The sequence below is a fragment of the Diadema antillarum genome, unplaced genomic scaffold (genome assembly GCF_040938485.1).
Source record: "Diadema antillarum isolate AM-2024a unplaced genomic scaffold, OU_Dant_1.0 seq00000170_RagTag, whole genome shotgun sequence".
NCBI lineage: Eukaryota > Metazoa > Echinodermata > Echinoidea > Diadematoida > Diadematidae > Diadema > Diadema antillarum.
This window is the reverse complement of record NW_027271239.1, coordinates 1,172,501-1,191,635: the sequence shown is the minus strand read 5'-3', so window position 1 is coordinate 1,191,635 and position 19,135 is coordinate 1,172,501. Positions and strand designations below refer to the sequence as shown.

Sequence of the window (19,135 nt, the reverse complement as noted above, 5' to 3'; positions counted from 1 at the left end):
AATAAAAAAGTACCGGTACGAAAATTTTTACGCCCTATTGGAAGAGAGGTGCCGAGTTAGCACACGCCGCATTTTGCGGTCGAACGTCTGACGTCGACCTGTCTGGCTCCCGGCTTGCCGCACACACACACACAAATACAGGGAAAAGATAGAAACGTACTTATAGCGTACGTACGAGTATGCACCGTAAAATGTGTACAGTACATATCCTGTGCGGCGCGTTTACGTGTGTAATGCATATCATCCATCAATCAAATGCAATCATCATCAGCAACACATCAAAACAGACATGGCGGACTACAATCCGTTCTTCGAGGATACAGACGGAGAAATTGACGACAGCATTGTTGCCGCTGTCGAAGACGAAAAACCAAGAAAACCAGCAACATCATCCGAATCGCCTCGAACTCCTGAGAGAAAAGACGAACTCAATTATGATTCCATCGCTGTGAAATTACTGAAAGACAACCTGCTGCTTTCTGCTTTGGAGCTACACACTGAACTGACCGAGAATGGCCGACAGCTGCCCCGCCTCCGCGACTACTTTTCCAATCCAGGGAATTTCGAAAAGCAGGCAGAACGCGGTTCTCCCTTGGTCGGCGGAAGCCTATGTGAGTATAACCAAAGTTTTGGTAGACTGAACCAATGACATAGCATGATTTGCGGAAGTAATACAGTTAGACTATTGGTCATTTCCCTGCCAATAGTGCTGTGTGACTGATAAATCACCTTTGTGTTTTGGTAATTTACTGACACTGTCACTGAACTGGCTACCGGGCTACTGTGCCACAGCAGTGGGCACAGCTAGATATCTAACTGTTACAATGAAGTACACAGAAGGTTCGACACTCCCATGACCACGGGCCACTTCAGCTTCCATGGAGATGATCATGAATATACAATGTGTATAACCCTCCAACGTTACCAGTTCTACACTTGATGAAGATTGTAATGTTAGATGCTAATAACTTGTCACCAACATTATTTTACTTACGTCTCTCGATTATCACTTTACCACATGAAATGTTGTTCTATTAATGGCTGGATTTTACCAAGGTTGTTTCATCAAACTACATTGACGGATTATACCTACCCCAAGACAAAGGACAAATGACATTGTGAATGATGCAGTTTATGCCCCCTTACAGTATGTGACAATATTCTTGCAGACCTTGTCGTTTTGGAGGGGTTTTATGACTTTTTTTTTCAAATTTACTGCAAGTGAAGAAATGAAACTGTGTTGTAACATAAGATTTTTTTTTTTACACTCTAGTGATTGTACTTAAAAAGACAGTAGGACACATACAATCAAAGAAATACACTTGTAACAATATCATGTAAAAAATGGTCTAAAATGTGGAATTATTTATAAACAAGTGAAGTTCTGTGAAATTGATCCAGCACGAAAACATTTTCAGAGACTCCAACCCAAAGCACCTTCTGATCTGGAGATTCTCCTACCTGAAACCCCTACTGCCCTAGCAAACGTGAGATTCCAAGTTGATGTGTGCGAAGCGCGAAATTCCCAGGGTTCTAGATGCTCTCTGGTGCTATCTAAGGCTTATTTTTTCAACATACGATAGCAATAAGTAAGAAATCCTTTCCAACGGGAGACACAAAGCCAGGGTAGGAGAAATTAAATCATAAGCGGGAGAACGGGAGATTTTGCAAAAATGGGTTTTCGGCGGGAGATCTCCCGTCGAAAACGGGAGAGTTGGAGTCTCTGCATTATGCATACTGGTAGTACATTTTAGTAGCTCCCACTATTACACCTTCAAGTAGGAATCTGCCAAGCATACTGTAAAATGAGGAATGTTCGCGTGCATTTTAATATTACGAATTTCGCAAGAGCCAAGACTTGCAAAATTAAAATGCACGCGAAAGTTCTTGTCTATACTACAATATGCATTGAATGTTAGAGGCAACTTGTGAAAATTTCATGCTGCAAAAAAGGCTGTCGGCTCCAATTCGTGAAAATATTGTGTTTTACAGTAAGTTAGACCTAGATATCTGACGTTGCATTCTAGTCCATTTATAAAGTGAAACCTACATGTAGTCTGAGTTTAAATGATCTTCCCTATTTGAGCTGTATGACAATGGTTGACTTGTACTCTACTGTGACATTTCATCATGATGTTGATACAATGTATGCCATGATATTACATTATCTCAAATATTTTCCTGACTGCTTACATGGATGCCCAGTGTGAATGATGTAGGGTTTACACACTACAAATTACCCAAGTCTTAAGACCCATGATGGCCGAGATACATATTGTATTGGAAGTTCCACTGTACCAGTAAATTGTGTGTGCACTTGGTGCTCTGCCATTACAATGTTCCCCTTGTACACTTTGTACGTGCTTCACCATAGTGACAAATCACAATTGTTCATCCTTTTGCCCACAGGCAGTGGAGATGAAAGTTATTTATTTCTTTTTCTTTTCTTTGTCATCATGCTATCATAAGTTCTTTTACCATGGTAGTGGTATCATTATTATTAAAAACTCAATGTCAGTCTATGGTTTACTGAAATACACATTTGTAAGGTTTCATAAATACATAAGGTTTCATATGGTATAGGATAATAGCAGTTATATTTAACATGTACATGTATGATGGACTGTTAATTGATTTGCATCTTTGAAGACTTCTTTTGATGAAGGCTTTGATAGAATAATAGAAATTAAACAGGCAGGAAGTGTACCAACACACTGTAGGATTGATGGGCTTTAAAAGATTACATTGTATGTACAGTTTCAGATCTAATGCATTCCAATGCATAAATCACAGTAAAACCAAAGCACCCTGCATGTACAGCATAGAATATACACTGTAAGTACTGACCAGTGACCACACAGACCAGTGAACAAGAAGAGGTAATAGCATTGTGATTTATGAAATTACTGGAGAAATGAAGAAGGATGCATGCAATGATTTCAACTTTGAATGTGCATGCTATGTTTACATGCATCATATTCTTTACAAAACAAATAAAAAAATCCACCAAATCAATTCAAACAAAACCTGCTGTTCTAAAGGTACACAGTAGATTAGAGAGCTTGCCTCCTAAAATAAGAAGTGTACAATAACTATGAGAAACTTCATGAGTTATCCAGGGTCTTTGAGATCATTTTTTCATATCATTCCTATGCTGTCCAATGGCATGAATGAGGAAAAATTTGTCAATAATTTTGATATCTACTTTATGCAAAATAGGCCTGCAAATAAATTCCACAACATGAAGAATGTGTGTGATCAACCCTCAAACAACTCAATTTTCCAGGCTCTAGACATTTAACATATGAAATAAATGTATGCGAGGAGTTGTGGCTTAAACGATTGCAGTAAGATGTTGCAGTTTGTCAGTATCAGATTGTAGTTCAATAGTATTACATACATGTACATTGTAATAATTGTACTAAAGTAGTGAGCTTCTATACAGTGTACTTAATTTTATAATCTAAGTACAGTTGTTGGTACTAATGATACTGCTGATTATTGTATTAATGATCCATTTCAAAGAATTTCCATGCATAAGGGATATTCAAAATCATTATCCTCATGTATTATATTATGCTTGTACAGCATATTAATTACAGTTTATGGGGAAAAGTAGCATTATCTGCATGATTTTGACATAAATTGTTTCCTTAAATGAGTGATTCTTAGTAACTGCATGATGCTCAGTTCACTCTTACATTTTGTATGGACAGGAAAGGTTTGAATAGATATAGAGTCTGCAATTCATGAGACAAAAAGACTTGTCATGATCATGAGTGATAGCGTAGTTTGTAGGTTTCTTTGGTAACAAGCTAATCTAAAAGCCTATAGTATTATTGTAATCTCTTCCTGTTTCCTCAAAATGTTTCACTATGTATAGGGACAGTGATTTTCCGCGATCGCGGAAAACGGACGGAAAACGCGGAAACGGCCTTTTGAAACGGAAAAAATATTCCACACGGAAAATCACGGAAAATCACTTTTTAACAAAATAAAACACATAAAAGTAAAAATAGATCCAACAGAAGCTGTGAATTAATCATTATTACATGTCCACGATATTCACAGACTGCGGAAACTGAGTTTCTAAGCCAAGTTGTGTTAGTTGCAAGTTCTAGCGATGTCTAACGGCGTTAGATCTAGCGATGTCACGATTTCAATAACTGTTGAACACTTACTCAGTTTGATCCAACACCAACAATCATAACCATAGAAGAAAGTCCATTTATATTCCAAAACACAACATAATGTGTGATGATAAAGCCAGTATTTTGGCAGTAAAAGTAGCGGCAACAGAAGAAACTGTCTGTTTTCTGCTCGCGGTAAGCTGTCAGCAGGTGAGTGGAGTGGTGACTTGCTATGCCTGCCTGCTATGTCGTGTGTAGAGCACAGCGCACAATGCATGATTCAGGAGAGAAGAGTGATCGAAGTCCAAGTCAGTTCGGGAAACCCACTCACAAGGGGGGCCCCTCCTTATAAGTAACCCGTCCCCCTTATAAGTAACCCCGTCCCCCTTATAAGTAACCCCCGGGGCACCCCTTATAAGGAGTCTCCACGCTTTTTTGCAATGCAACGCGAAAATGAAAGGACTGCGGCAATTCGCTTGATTATGTCCATAAAGCTTCACAAGTTTCCTAGTTACTCACGAAATTTGAGCAAAATCGGTTTGAGGCATCATATCTAATATCATGGATTTAAATGCGATGTCAAACGACCCCTGCGAATGCTGAAATGCGAGCGATTACTGGCGTGAGTGTCGCCAGGCGCGGCGGCGCGGCAATGCTTGAGTGCAGACGTGGCGACTGAGTACGTACTCAGTCACCACGACTGCACTCAAGCATTGCCGCGCCGCCGCGCCTGGCGACACTCACGCCAGTAATCGCTCGCATTTCAGCATTCGCAGTTGTCGTTTGACATCGCATTTAAATCCATGATTTTAGATATGATGCCTCAAACCGATTTTGCTCAAATTTCGTGAGTAACTAGGAAACTTGTGAAGCTTTATGGACATAATCAAGCGAATTGCCGCAGTCCTTTCATTTTCGCGTTGCATTGCAAAAAAGCGTGGAGACTCCTTATAAGGGGTGCCCCGGGGGTTACTTATAAGGGGGACGGGGTTACTTATAAGGGGGACGGGTTACTTATAAGGAGGGGCCCCCCTTGTGAGTGGGTTTCCCGAACTGAAGTTCACGCAGAAAAAAGAAAAATCCCACGATGCCAAGGTGCCATGCCAGACTGGCATGGGTGGGGTGGAGAGAGAGAGACCAATCAACAGAAGAAACCGCGCGTACTGGCGCATTCTTGGAGGTCATGAACTGTCTGGGGTGTTGGAGATGAACAGGGAAAGGGGCTGTTCCCAGGCCCTCTCTCCAGTCAAGAAATTGACACGCGCGCGCAAATTCTTCGGCCAACCAGCCAGCTGTCGGAATGTGCTTTGAAGTTTATGGCAGCCTGGCCTGGCTGGCATGAATGGGTGTTGAGTTTCAATCTGGCCTGGCTGGCATGAATGGGTGTTGAGTTTCAATCAATATCTACTGTTGTTTTATTTTTGTATTTGAACATGTCGTTTCACCTGACAGAAACACGGAAATCGGGAAGGTGTAGGGTAGGGGAGAGGTTTTTGTTGTGTTGCAATGTGTGTGTGTTTTCCTCGTTTTTTTTTGTTTTTTTTTTCGGGGGGGGGGGGGGGGGGACCGAGGCCAGAATGGGGAAAGATCAGAGTGAAATGAGTGCTAGTTTCTTGTCTGGATTATTGACTGAAGAAAGATAAATTGATTGTTCCTTTAGTGCTGAAATTTTTCATCTGTTTAGACCTTCTGAAGGAATATAAAGACTTGACTAGACAGTAGTACACTGTAAGTCACTTGACTAGCAAGTCAAGAAAGAGGACATTCATAATGATAGTTGTTGATACTGCAGGCCAGGCTTTGATAGTGATACACAAATATGTACTGTCCCACGGCATGATTAACTGGATTACAATGTATTGACTGAAGAAAGATTCAGGTAGATTGATCGTTCTTTTAGTGCTGAAGTTTTTATCAACACTGCTTATTAAACTGATTATCATTTTTTCTGTTTGCAGCTTCTAATCAAAGGAATAAAAACACTTGACTAGCATAAAGTCACTAGCTGAGACTCAGAGACTTATTTTACTTTGTATATTTTTTTTTCTCATTTGTAGACAGCAGTGTAAACAGTCGTGTAAACAGCAGTGTAAACAGCCCTCTTTATCATCGCCATAATTAACCTTGCAGATTTACACATTATGCAATACTCTTCGAACATTATCACTGTGGCAACCTATTTGTTAAACCGCCATTTGGCAACCTAAAAAACTCTATAGGTTGCCCGGCTGGCAACCAAGGAAAAAAGTTAAGTGACAGCCCTGTGCATGTTTTGACAGTCGAAATAAATAAATTGTCATACTGATGTTTCATTTCATTTGTCTTCATGGGTGTGTGGTATGTACAGAGGTTGGAAATCATCAGGTATACACTATGCATAACATGTATGAATGTATACACGATTACACAGGTACACAAACTTCAAATAGCAATCATTTAATTTTTGTTCATTTTTGCATGCAAATACATGTAAACGGAATTTGCATTTTTTGTATGTACAATTCATATGGGAAAACGGAATTTCCGTTTTTTCACCATGTTGAAACGGAATTCATGATTTTCTGAAACGGAAAAGGCAATTTTTTGAAACGGAAAATCACTGCCCCTATATGTACTTCGTTTTAAATGACTTTACCCATTGAAGCAATATAATTGTCTTTTATGATGATAACCATTGATTTTTATCATAGCCATCTAATACTAAAAGACACTGAATGATGGGCATGTATTTACATTAATTAAGGCAATTTTCAGTCACTTGTATTAAACAGGTCTTGAATCAGTAATTTGAATAATTTACATGTACATATCTAAGTTTATCTGATATCTTTTTGAGGGACTTCACGAAGACATGTTTCTAAGCATAGACATGTATACATGTACATTTGTACGGAAATACACCGTGGACGTATTGATTTAATCTTACATGTATGGTAGTGGCAGCTGAAATGTACCATCTATAGGAAGTTATCTTCTTAGTAAATCTGCCTCATGTGCTGTGGTGTAATAAGGTTCAATATTTCAGGCCGAACCATGGTATACATTGTACATGCAGGTGCAGTTAATGCGCATCTTAGTACAATGTCCAGACTGTGAACGAGTGCTGGCAGTGTTTGTGCATATTCAGCGACATCAACTCACTGAATTATTTGTCTCCTTTTCTCTGAAAAAGAGGGGGCGGTGTCCCTATGCAATAAACATCTGGATAGAGTCCCAAGTGTACTGTAAACACTAGAAATATCAGACCCAGATTGTTTTCTCTTTTACATGATTATGTGAAGTGAGTTTCAGGTGTCATTGATGATGCAATTAAGAATCATGAAATCATGTTGGATGTAATATTGTAGACCAAGCCTGAGTGATCACATTAATTGCTGGTAGTTAATGACATATAGATAGAGGAGGAGGGAAGGGAGAGGAAAGGAGCTTCATTTGATACATTTCTCTATAGAATCATAGTACACTTTTAAGTCTAGATTTACTGGATGTACATTGTAGAATGTAGAAAAGAATACAGTACACATGTATGTGGACCTCTGGCTCTGACTGTTAAATGCACTGTAATCTCCATCTTTCACCTGTGATTTTAATGCAGTAGATTAGATACTGTGAATATAAAAGTAAAGGTGTCTGCTGATAGTGCCATCTCTCATGAACCAATATGATGTCACCGCAAAAAAAAAAAAAAAAAAAAAATGAGTTGCATGTGATGCTTATTACAGTGTGTAAAAGTGGTGTACAATGCAATTAGTATTCGTGCTGCTGTCAGTGCTACAGGAATGCCTACATACAATTTTTGGTGTAACTCACAGATGATATCTGCTATTGTATTGAAAAGAAACAAAAAGGGACAAATCAAATGAAGAAATTTAGATAAAAAAATCAAAGCAAAGCATTGTAAAATATTTCACTGCATGTTTGTCATGAGCAATTTGTGTACATTGTACATGATGTAGATTACAAATGATGTAATGTTCACAATATCAGACAAGTTATCAAATAAATGAAGAAAGTAATCAGTTGTCTCACGATGTGCAAACGTTGAGAGGTTGCGACGTTTCGACTGCTAACTGCTAGTCTTCGTCAGGCAATGAACATAGACTTCGCTGCGTGCGGTTTATATAGCCGCGAAGGGGGCCCGGGGCGACCGCGCGCGCGCTATTGTCCGACTCTACCGAGGCGTGATCTGGACTGCCATTGGCTGGTGCCGCTGGCCTGCTATTGGTCGAGGTGCTCCTGGCGCGGGAGCTGCGTTATGGTTGGCCGCTGTCAATGGCCAATCACCGGACGCGGTGCTGCTATTGTTCCCTGCCGTCTATGTTCATTGCCTGACGAAGACTAGCAGTTAGCAGTCGAAACGTCGCAACCTCTCAACGTTTGCACATCGTGAGACAACTTATTACTTTCTTCATTCATTCTTCACCGTGATGAACCTCTTCCAATCCAAAGTTATCAAATATTTGCTAAAAAAGCAAAAATCAACCGCTTTTGACCAAGTAATCAAATTACATGAAGTATACATACATACCTATTTGTGATTTGATAAAATTCAGTGAGGCCACAAAAATATTGCATTATGCAATATGCAATATTTTTGTGGCTAATATTGTATGTGGGTGTGTACAATGAATGCTCTTCAGATTTATTAGTTATGAAGAAAGTCAATGTATTTTTAAAAATATTAGCATTTAGAGAATAAGTTACTAATAACTATTCATGAGGGATTTTTTTTTTCCTCTAAGGCACTGGTGAATCAGTATTATTCTTGAAAAGTAAAGCATGCTACAATGTACAGGATGTATGTAACTGTATACTGTGTACATACAGTACTGTACAGCTTTGAAGTATTATACTAGTTGATGTTTACACAGCACCTTTTCAACTGGGTACATAGCACTGTGTTGCCTTCAGAAAAACAAGGCATTTGATATACAAAAGTGGATGTACCATGGAAGTTCACTGAGAGTGTAATGAAGTATACATTTATTGACAAATTCAGAAAAGATCATTTAGGATAATATCCGAACTGTAAATTTTCAGCCTTTAATTTTGTCATTTTACTGTATCTACATTTTAGCATTAATGTGAAGTCAACTGCACTCTCCACTCTTAAATGTATTCGCTGTGAATGCAAAACCAGCTGTGTTTAATGTCTATGTAATAGAATTTCCTGATGATACTCCTCACCTTTCAAATATCCCTTGCCTGGTTTTGCCATCTAGACCGTACGTCTAGCGAAACCACCTTCGACTCCCTTGACATGGCACGCTATTCCGACGACGGCAACAACCAGGTTGACGAGAAATGTGCCGTGCTGGAGTTTGAGCTGCGGAAAGCCAGAGAAACCATCAAGTCACTGAGAGCTAACCTAACAGAGGCAGCAGGTGGGTGTTTGAGTTCCCACTGGTATGGAGTTAGAGTTTGTGTGTCCCTTTTGTAACCCTGGAAAATTAAAGATTACTTTCATACATTATTTGTAAGCTGGTACTGAGTGTATGTTGTAGAGGTAGATAATCCAGACCTTTCCTCAGAATGATAAAAGTGGAAACTTCTTTACGATGGAGGGGAAAACAGTAAGTAGTAATTTTCCAGTGGATTTTTTTGGCCCCCACCCCCCCCCCCCCCCCCCCAAAAAAAAAAATCCAACTGTTATTCCCGGTAGAAAAGGGAAGCTTATTTTTGAGTGACATGGGGTTAGTTTTTCATCTCTTTGGAAAAAAAATGATGATAATAAGTGATTAATAACAATAATTCTGAGGTGTAAATGAACAATTTCATTTGTAATGTTGGAAGACATTATTTTCAACCCTGCAAAATTTCATGATGTTTGCAAAAGGATAAGACCTTTAAGGAGTACATTTACTGATCTATAGCCAAAGACTACAAGTAATCAGTTGTGAAACGGCTCATAGAGGGAATTCACTCTTGCAAAAATTTTTCTTTTCAAGGAACATGGCCAACAAACAAGACTTGTCGTAGATAAAAGCTACTGAAGCACATGTAATAGATAGAGTCACTTCGGATGATACATGATGAGGAACTTCTTTAATATTACCTCAACTAAATTATAATTTTCACATCATCACACTTCATGTACATGGTATCTGGAAATAGCTCTCTTAGACGGTTATGACACAGTAATGTCACTTCTCATTTGCAATACTTTCGATATTTTGTGTTGATATTACCTAAGTATGTAGTACATTGTATTTTGACTAGTTGCTGATATTGACTTTAGGTGATTTTCCTGAAGCCATGACTAATGCTGACATTTACTCATTTCCCAAAGTTTTATATGTATTTGTGTATGTGTCTATGTGTGCAAACATATTTTTATTTGAGATTAGGTAATTCCTATTAGACTCCTGTCCTGTGAAGCTGTTAAAATGTATGATATCGCAATCTATGTATGACTCGTGTTAAATTCCAGAGAGTGACATTCCATCTCCAGTCCATTCCAACAAGGACCCAGAAGGCAATGCTGTTGAGGTAAGAGTGAAGTATTCATATGCAAGCTGTTTCACATTGCTGTATGCAGTGTATATTCCAGCGTGTGGAGTGAAGCAAGAATAATTCATGTGATTGAGAGCCATGGTAGGCAAATTGGTGGCAACTAGTGCAGTGTGGTTTTTGTGGTGAATTGGCAAAAATTTGAAACGTCGCTCTCTTCTACTGTGCAGATCATGAATGCTTGTACATGTACCAGCTAGTACGTGATTGTGTCTCCATATTCAGTACAAATGAGAAATTGTTTCGGGACAGCTCAGAGTAGAATAATACTCGTAATAAATTATATTTTTTTATCATATTTCAAAGAGTACAAGGTAAAGCTTATGCTTTTAAGTTTAACTTGAAGAGCCTTTCTTACCCCAGTGCATATTTTCAACAGAGAGTCAATTCTACTAGGTTTGGGACTAATAGGAAGTATCGTTTCAACCAAATGCTGCTTTGGGCGTAAATTACAAACTGTGCGCTGTACTTAAGCCGTCCAAAGGTCACAGATAAGGAAAACCTTACTAATGCCGGTAATGTACCCAAAACGCATACAAGGGAAAGAGGAAAAAGGAATGACAAATGAAAATCCCCCAGTGAAATGAAGGCTGAAGCATTGTGCATAAACTGGATTTGCTGCTGGCCATTTGGTTCTCTTGTAAGGAAGATATTACAGAATTTCTATTTGTTGAATATAACATGTATTTTTTCTATATAAAAGAGAGAAAGTTGTCATAAAACAGTTTGATATGAAATACAGTCACTCACCAAAATACTACTAGAAATGTGTTAAACAATGTTAGCTCATCCTGCAATAAGAGGCTAAGGCATCTGCCTAACTTTTACTAAATGTTGGTAAGGCTGCATTCACATAGAAGTATACTATTCGGGTCTCGTTTTCGAGGGCACGCGAATAGCTTGAATCGAACGATAGGATTTCCTCACACCGGTTCACATAAGAGGGCACTATTCGAAAGTACCGAATAGCTGCGAATAGTATAGCAAAGTGGGAATCGAGCTTGTTCGATTTTCTTGCAGCGTATACCGTCTCTCGTTTATGAAATAATGACAATTTTGGTCTGGATTTGCCCTTTAGCAAAAATAAGCATGTAGACTGACATTCTGATGCAGTTTAGAAACTGTTAATAAGATTTGCTGGGATGTAGGAGGAAGAAATCCTCACTGCATGGGATGGTGAGTTGACGGTGCGGATGATGGTGTATCCGGTGCCCGAATAGCGAATAGCGAATAGCGAATAGCGAATAGCGAATACTGCATACCGAATACTTCTATGTGAACGCAGCCTAAAAGCCTTACCTCCCATTGTATGATCATCCCCAATTGATGGAAGTTTCTTGTATCAATATCTCATGATTATTCATTATGTTGTGGGTCTGTTTGAACACATTTTTTGTCCTTGTGTGCATGTCTGTCATATGTGTTTGTATTTTATGCTGTGATTTGTGGATGATGTGCAGGAAGCTACAAGACCCCTAGAGAGGAGAGCTGTTAACTTTCTAGTCAATGAGTATCTCATGAACAACAACTACAAGCTGACCTCAATTACATTTGCTGATGAAAATGAAGACCAGGTAAGTTACATCTGAGCTTTTTTCTTTTTCTTTACTTTTTGATTGAGAGAGAGATGAATTGAAGGAATCATATTTGCCATTCTGGTGTACTACATTCAGCATACATTGATTGAAAGTTGATGGCAGTGCTTAACATCAAGCAGATCAATTACTAGAAAAGCAGTCATGATTATATGTCCACATCTCAGTGGAGATCCAAATTTTTACAGACTACAATATATTTACACATTTGTTTTGTTGTTGTTATGATCTGACCAGTTTTGTTTTTGATAAGATGTGTGAAGTGTTTGTTTACGTTTTGGAAGCTATAACAATCGAGTGCAGTTCTTATATTGAGTTGATTAATCTTTCATTCCCTTCAAAATATTTTTACAGTGGCTATATGTTTTGAAATAGTTTGTTATTTCTAAAGATTCAAACAAAAGGCTGTCCGTGGCATGAATTTTGGAATGTGATTTAAGCCTTCATCATACACCCTGATATTGGGAAAAGTTTGGTTAATGAATCATTTCAAATGACAGGATTTTGATGACTGGGATGATGTGGGCCTGAACACACCCCGCCCCCCTGACCTGCTCCACCTCTACCGGGACTACAGTCGCCACGTCATCGTCCGCCCGGAGACAAGGGAGTTTGGCTGTGGAGAGGACAGCATCGATGAAGAACAGCCAGAAGCTGTAGAGGCCGACCTCAATATGAGTATTGAACAGCAGAGACAGCATTATGTGAGCTGGATTCCACATTCGAGATATATTGTTACACACCGTGATGGAGAAATTATTATGCCATAACCTTATAGCCTAAAAGTGCCATAACCTTGTAGCCTAAAAGTGCCATGAGCATCTTTTTGATGGATTGTTGCACTATAGAAGTATACACTATTGTTATTATTGTTGTTGTTGTTATTATTATTAATAATAATGTTATTAATGTTGTTATTATTATTGTTATTATTATTAATGTTATCAATGTTGTTATTATTAATGTTATTATTATTATTATTATTATTATTATTATTATTATTATTATTATTATTATTATTATTATTATTTTGATGACCAAGCAACCCCTTGTAGCTTTAAGATCCAATGTCATAATCTTTCACTGATGTGTGGGCACTCTTGTAAAACTATTAGTTTCACATATATCGATATAATTATTTTAAAAAAATTCATATATTGACCAAAATGTATGGTCCAGGTTGGCTGTCACAGACAAGTTTGAACTGTTGAATTGTACCATAGTATGTGCACACAAAGGACAGTTGAGCGTGTATTAGCAATGCTATAGTTTGTCACACCAGTAGTTATGTTTATGTCACTTCACACAAAGTATTAAAAGGCACTGCCTTACAATTAATTGTTAATCTGTATTTCATTTTGAAGGATACTTTCTGTCAACAGCTTGCATGAACATTGGTTTTTCTCAGAAAGTGACAGTGACCAAAACCTCCTCTGATCTTTGAGAAGAGGAAAAGGATTTTGCAAAGTTTTGGCAGTGAAATTTCTTGAATTCATGATGCCACCTGATACTGGACATGATGTTGTCAGTATTTGGGAACATAAGTAACTTTTTGGGCTCGTCAGTAACTATTTTCTCCGGTGCCCCACTCAGGACCCTAAAATCTGAAGATATAAAATTTTGGCTGCCCAAACTGAAAGGAAGCATAACAATCCATTTTAAATGTTAGTTACCCAATCGGGCCACCAAAAGATACCAAGTACCCTTTCTGGAAATTTGGTGGCCCGATATCAATTTTTAATGGCCATGGGTCACTGCTGGCGAAGAGCCCTATAAATGTTAGACTTGAAATACTGATTGATATAGTTGGGACATGCAGGAAAAACAGTTTCCTTTCACCAAAGCACAGGTAGTTGGATAGAAGAGAAAACATCACATGGAATTCATTGATTTGTAGGAAGCCGAAATGGAAGACATGGACAAGCAGATGTCTCAGCTGAGGTTGGACAAAGAGGAACTCCTAGCTGCAATCGAGAAGATGGAAAGGTAAGGAAGGTTCTGTCGACCGGAAGAGAGTTGGGATGTGGTGTGTGTTGTGGTGGAATGTTTACATATGACAAAATAATCTGACTGTGGAAGAATCGCTTCTGTGTGGAGAAGTACCAAGATTATGTCAGTAATAGCTTCTGTAATTTAGATGACAGTACTTCATACTATTGTATACCAGGTATATGAGAAATTTCAGTAGTAATTTGCAAGCATGTATTTGGCCACCAACCCTTGCTTGTATTTGCATAAATTGCTTGTCTGAACCACATCATTTTACCCATATCGTGAATATTTTATGACTTCCAAATATCGCACTCTACGAGAACAGCGGGCCATTTAATTTCCCTGTTGCACATCCAGGATATACATAACTCGTCACTGGGGTAAAACACAAACAAATATTTATCTGACACTTTACAGAAAGGAATGCATTCCAAGCAACCTTTGACCAGACAGACCAACAGAGGATTGCCATAACTCCTTATCAGTTCCACGATACAGTCACTACTTGTTTTATGATAGCTCTGACACTTAACACAGCTTGATATAAAACATCCTGGATTATCAAAATGTATGTCTAAATGTGTGTTTAGATTTTGTTGTTGTTTTATGGGTGGTGTATAATATTGGTAGTGTACATATATTGGATGTTACCCCTGCTTTTTAGAATTTATCAGACATCATTTATGTCCCATCCACAGTAACAGGAATGTATAACAGATCTCTTTCTCGTGTCTTGCTTTGCTGATATAGTACTTCATTCTGAATCTCCCAACAAGTAGGTACATATAATGTAATGCGGTGCATACATTTTGTTAATGAGAGTTTTGAGGTAAACAAACTTGAGCATCCATGTCATTGCATTGCCTTTGAGCGCCAGAAGGTTGCTGATGCAGAAGTGCTATGTGTGTATTCTAACAGATATGCATGCCGACATGTGTATGTACTAATGCCGTAATAGGGCCCCAACACTTGTCTCAATTTCTAGAGGGGTGTATTGTATGCTGTTTATTGGTACTGTATTAAGCTAGAGTCTGCCCTTTGCGGCCATCTTCTAGATCAGAACCAGATTGATCGACACTAATAGCCCAATTTTATTCCAATTCCAAATCATTTTCATATTTTAAAGAAAACCTTAAGTGGCATCATGTTAAGAGAGCAATCTGTACTTGAGCCATTTTGCACAAATACAAATCATTGAAATCAAACATACATGTAGATATCAGACATAAATCCTATGGGCTAGATTTTTATTGATTGAGAGCAAAGTTGATTTGTTTTGGGGTTTGATTTTAAATAAAGGTTCTTTGTGCACCAGATTCTAATATGATCAAATAGTTTATAAACCAAATAATGCAATTTCAGCTTCCAAAATTCATTTCAAAAAATGAATTTGAATTTGAGCTGTCAATTACAAATGACAGAATGTATAAGCACCTCACAATTCCATCCCACACAAAATGAAGTACATCTGTTTTCCTTTCTAATCTCAGGTCTTGTTTACAGCATTTTGCAAGTGTTGATATGAATTGCTAACAGCATGCTCATAACCATTGTTATTTGCAAGAAAACAAATATGTTGGTTTGCTATGGAATGCATTCTTTTGGGCATTAAATTCCAAATTTCCATGATATCGTGCTTTTCACATACTATTTGAGTAACTAGTTGATGCACCTATTGTGTTGCTAACATGTCTAAAAAAAAATTATAGTTTAGTGTGATGTGTGTGTATGAAACATTATGATCTTTATTATGTGTTTAAGCTGTTTCTAAGGAATGTTAATAGCATAATGAAGCCTCATTTGAATGCTCTGAAAATGTTGTAAAGTAATGAGTGAATTTTCCATCATGATCATTTTCTAGGGAAATCACAACTCTCAAGACACCCAAGCAGTCAACACCAAGCATCAGCCCTATTACCTCCCCCATCAAGGACCCTGCATCCATCGCCAGTGAACGGGGGGAGAGACGCGAACCCATTGGTCAGGAAATGACCGATGACACACCCCACATATCCATATCGTCCTCGCCCCCATCCAATCAGGTGGAGGCACTTCAGGACATCTCAGAACCCGTGGCCGAGGATGAAGACGGGGATGGGGTCGGAGGTCAGGCGGGTGAGGACGACCCTGACGCCGGGCCGCCTCTCGTCAACGGTGATGAGAGGAGTGGCGAGGGTCAAGAGGAGGACAGGGGAGAGGTCGAAGGTCAGGGAGATGAGCAGGCAGAGACGGGAGATGGATTCTTCACCAGGAGGAAGTAAGATTTTTAAACATTCTTTTTTGAAGTTGCAATCTTCCTGTAAAGTAAACTTTGTGGTAGGATGTAGCTTTGTAACCACTAGAAGAAGAAATCCAAGAGCAACTGATGAGTCCCTTCATCTCCAACAAAGACATTGCAAACTGAACATTTTAACTCCACTTGGCATGAACTGGATGATTGGAGGATTTTATGGACAGTCTTAATTATGTTTGCAATCAATCCTTGTAATGATATGGAGACATGAGTTGTAGATGATTAAAGAGCATCGGAATATCGTTGGTGCATTCTGTATCACTAGCAGCTGAATGATAAGTCACCATAAAAATGTTAAAGGATGTAACGATGCACTGCTGAATCGGAGGCCAGTTTCATGAAGTCATCGCATAAAAGTCTTCACATAAATCTCAGAATGGCCAAAGTCGCTCAAATGTAGCTATGAGAGACTTTCAAAGAGAAGTGAAATCTGTTTCATGAAATCTCTCATAAGTGTGTCTTATGAGCAAAAACGTCTCTCATAAGACTTTCATGAAAACGGACCCCAGGACTTTTTGCTTTTAATACACATATATTTATGCCCTATTCATTCCAAAACCTCTCGACAGAAATGTGTCAGAAGCGTTCCAGCGGGCGTTGCTGGGCACTGTAGTGCATCCCGTGGAGACCACAGAGGCGCGGCTCCTGGAAGAGGTGTCCCACATCGCTGCATCAGGCCAGGGTATTGTGGAGATGCTGGCCAGGTGTCTGCCCCACATCATCCCCAACGTCCTCCTGGCGAAGAGAGAGGTGAGGCTATGTAGGAGGGAAGTGTCTTCAGTACAATACTTTTAATTAGCTGCGCTCGTAGAAGTATGTTTTTATGTGAATGTTTTGAGCATGACTTCGCAGTTTGTAGGAAAAGTGCATCTTCTGTATTGTCCAGTAGAAGGAATTAATAAAGTTTGCATGTGGACCCTTGTAGCTGTGTAGGTTTTACTTTGTTATACAAAGCTGGCTGAGTTTGTGACAGAACCCTGGTATTCCATGATTAAATTTCTTTTCAAAAAGGTTTTCTTGCAAGGTCCTGGTTTTGTGTAGATTTTACTAGATTTTTACAAACTTGACTTCAGACACAAAAATTCTTCTTGTTTATTATTGAATTTCATCATTTAACCCTGCAGAAATATGTTCATTGATTGCATGCTCATGTATGTTTCAGTGTATTGTTAACCCATTGAGAACGAGTCCCGAGTATACTTGGGCAAGTGTCTATTGAAAATGCATGTTGTAACAAAATCAGTCCGTCCTCAATGGGTTAAACCTTAGTAGCAATAACCTAGAACCCAGTTATGTCAGTTTCAATTACCATCATTAAGGAATGAACAGTGTATTTTGCAAATGAGCATGTACAACAATGTGTTCCTTTGTCAACAAATGTCTTGTGTGTAGGAGTTAGTACCATTGATCCTCTGTGCTGCCTCATCACACCCGGAAGCCAGGGAGAGGGACCAGCTGCTCAATCTACTCTTTAACTTGATCAAGAAGCCAGATGAAGACCAAAGGTGGGTATGGGAGCTCTTTCGTAGGCTCTCGCAAGATTTTATATCACCCTGCCCCATGTTCAGACATGTTTCTGCCTACTGAGAACTGCATGGTATCCCTAGTTTTCAGGGCATCGGGAAACGAAATGCAGAACGAATGATGGATGTTAGTTAGATTTACATAATTGAATTGGGAGATGATTACTAGTCTCAGTGGAAATAAAACATTGTAACTGCAGGACTCTAAAAGAAATCATGCCAAGTGTTTGTAGCCTTTAATTTCAGAGAAAAAAGTACCAACAAGAGTGTGATATTTGGGAAGAACATTGTTTTATGGAATTTTTACAAGCCTCTATGTAGTAAATATGAAGAAGGTTGTGTCAATACAGAATGAACAATACATAAGGTCAGAAAAAAGTGAGATATTGGTCATACGAAATGTTTGTATCCCTGTGTATCATTGTTTGAGGATAATCTCTATCACTGAATTATTCCGCAGACAAGTTATATTGAGTGGCTGTGTAGCCTTCGCCAAGCATGTGGGGCCAACCAAGGCTGAGGCTGAGCTACTTCCTCAATGCTGGGAACAAATCAATCACAAGTACCTTGAGCGGAGACTACTGGTCGCCGAGTCGTGTGGGGCACTTGCACCGTACTTGCCAGTGAGTTTCCCCATCTGCATGTGTGCGTGTGTCCTTTATGGTGATGTATGTATTCAAGTGTACTCCTTGACAGGAGATATTATGTTTTTATATTATTTTGTATGTGTGAATATCTGTACATTTGTTTACCTGAACATTCAAGTAGGATGATTCAAGTGTACTGCCTGACAGGAGATATTGGTTTTGTATATTCATTTTGTATATTTAAACATTCAGGGGGGGGGGGGGATGTAAAGAAGCAAGGAATGAAATCAAAATAAAACAAAACTTTATTTGCCCAAGCTCATATTTTCCTCATGAAACTGAAAGCACAGAAAAGGTTGGCCCTGTTTGCTAACCACATGATGCTCTGGAAAGTTTTTTTTTTTTAATGAATTGTTGATTCTTCTTCAACTAATGTGTTTCTTATTTTCCAACAGTATATATATATTTGTAATTTGCAAAACTGCTTGTGTCTTATGTTTTATTA

The 19,135-nt window shown here is 38.7% G+C and overlaps 1 protein-coding gene across 1 annotated transcript in view; it reads left to right on the top strand.

The window, feature by feature from the left end:
* The first annotated feature begins 289 nt into the window (after nt 1-289).
* Nucleotides 290-19,135, top strand: part of LOC139728245 (RAB11-binding protein RELCH homolog) — a 40,539-nt gene continuing 21,693 nt past the window's right edge. The window contains exons 1-10 of the mRNA XM_071639206.1: nt 290-611; nt 9,353-9,514; nt 10,561-10,619; nt 12,101-12,214; nt 12,736-12,939; nt 14,133-14,221; nt 16,089-16,484; nt 17,090-17,270; nt 17,913-18,025; nt 18,504-18,666. Coding sequence (XP_071495307.1) covers nt 290-611; nt 9,353-9,514; nt 10,561-10,619; nt 12,101-12,214; nt 12,736-12,939; nt 14,133-14,221; nt 16,089-16,484; nt 17,090-17,270; nt 17,913-18,025; nt 18,504-18,666 — 1,803 coding nt within the window. The remainder of the gene's footprint in view (nt 612-9,352; nt 9,515-10,560; nt 10,620-12,100; nt 12,215-12,735; nt 12,940-14,132; nt 14,222-16,088; nt 16,485-17,089; nt 17,271-17,912; nt 18,026-18,503; nt 18,667-19,135) is intronic.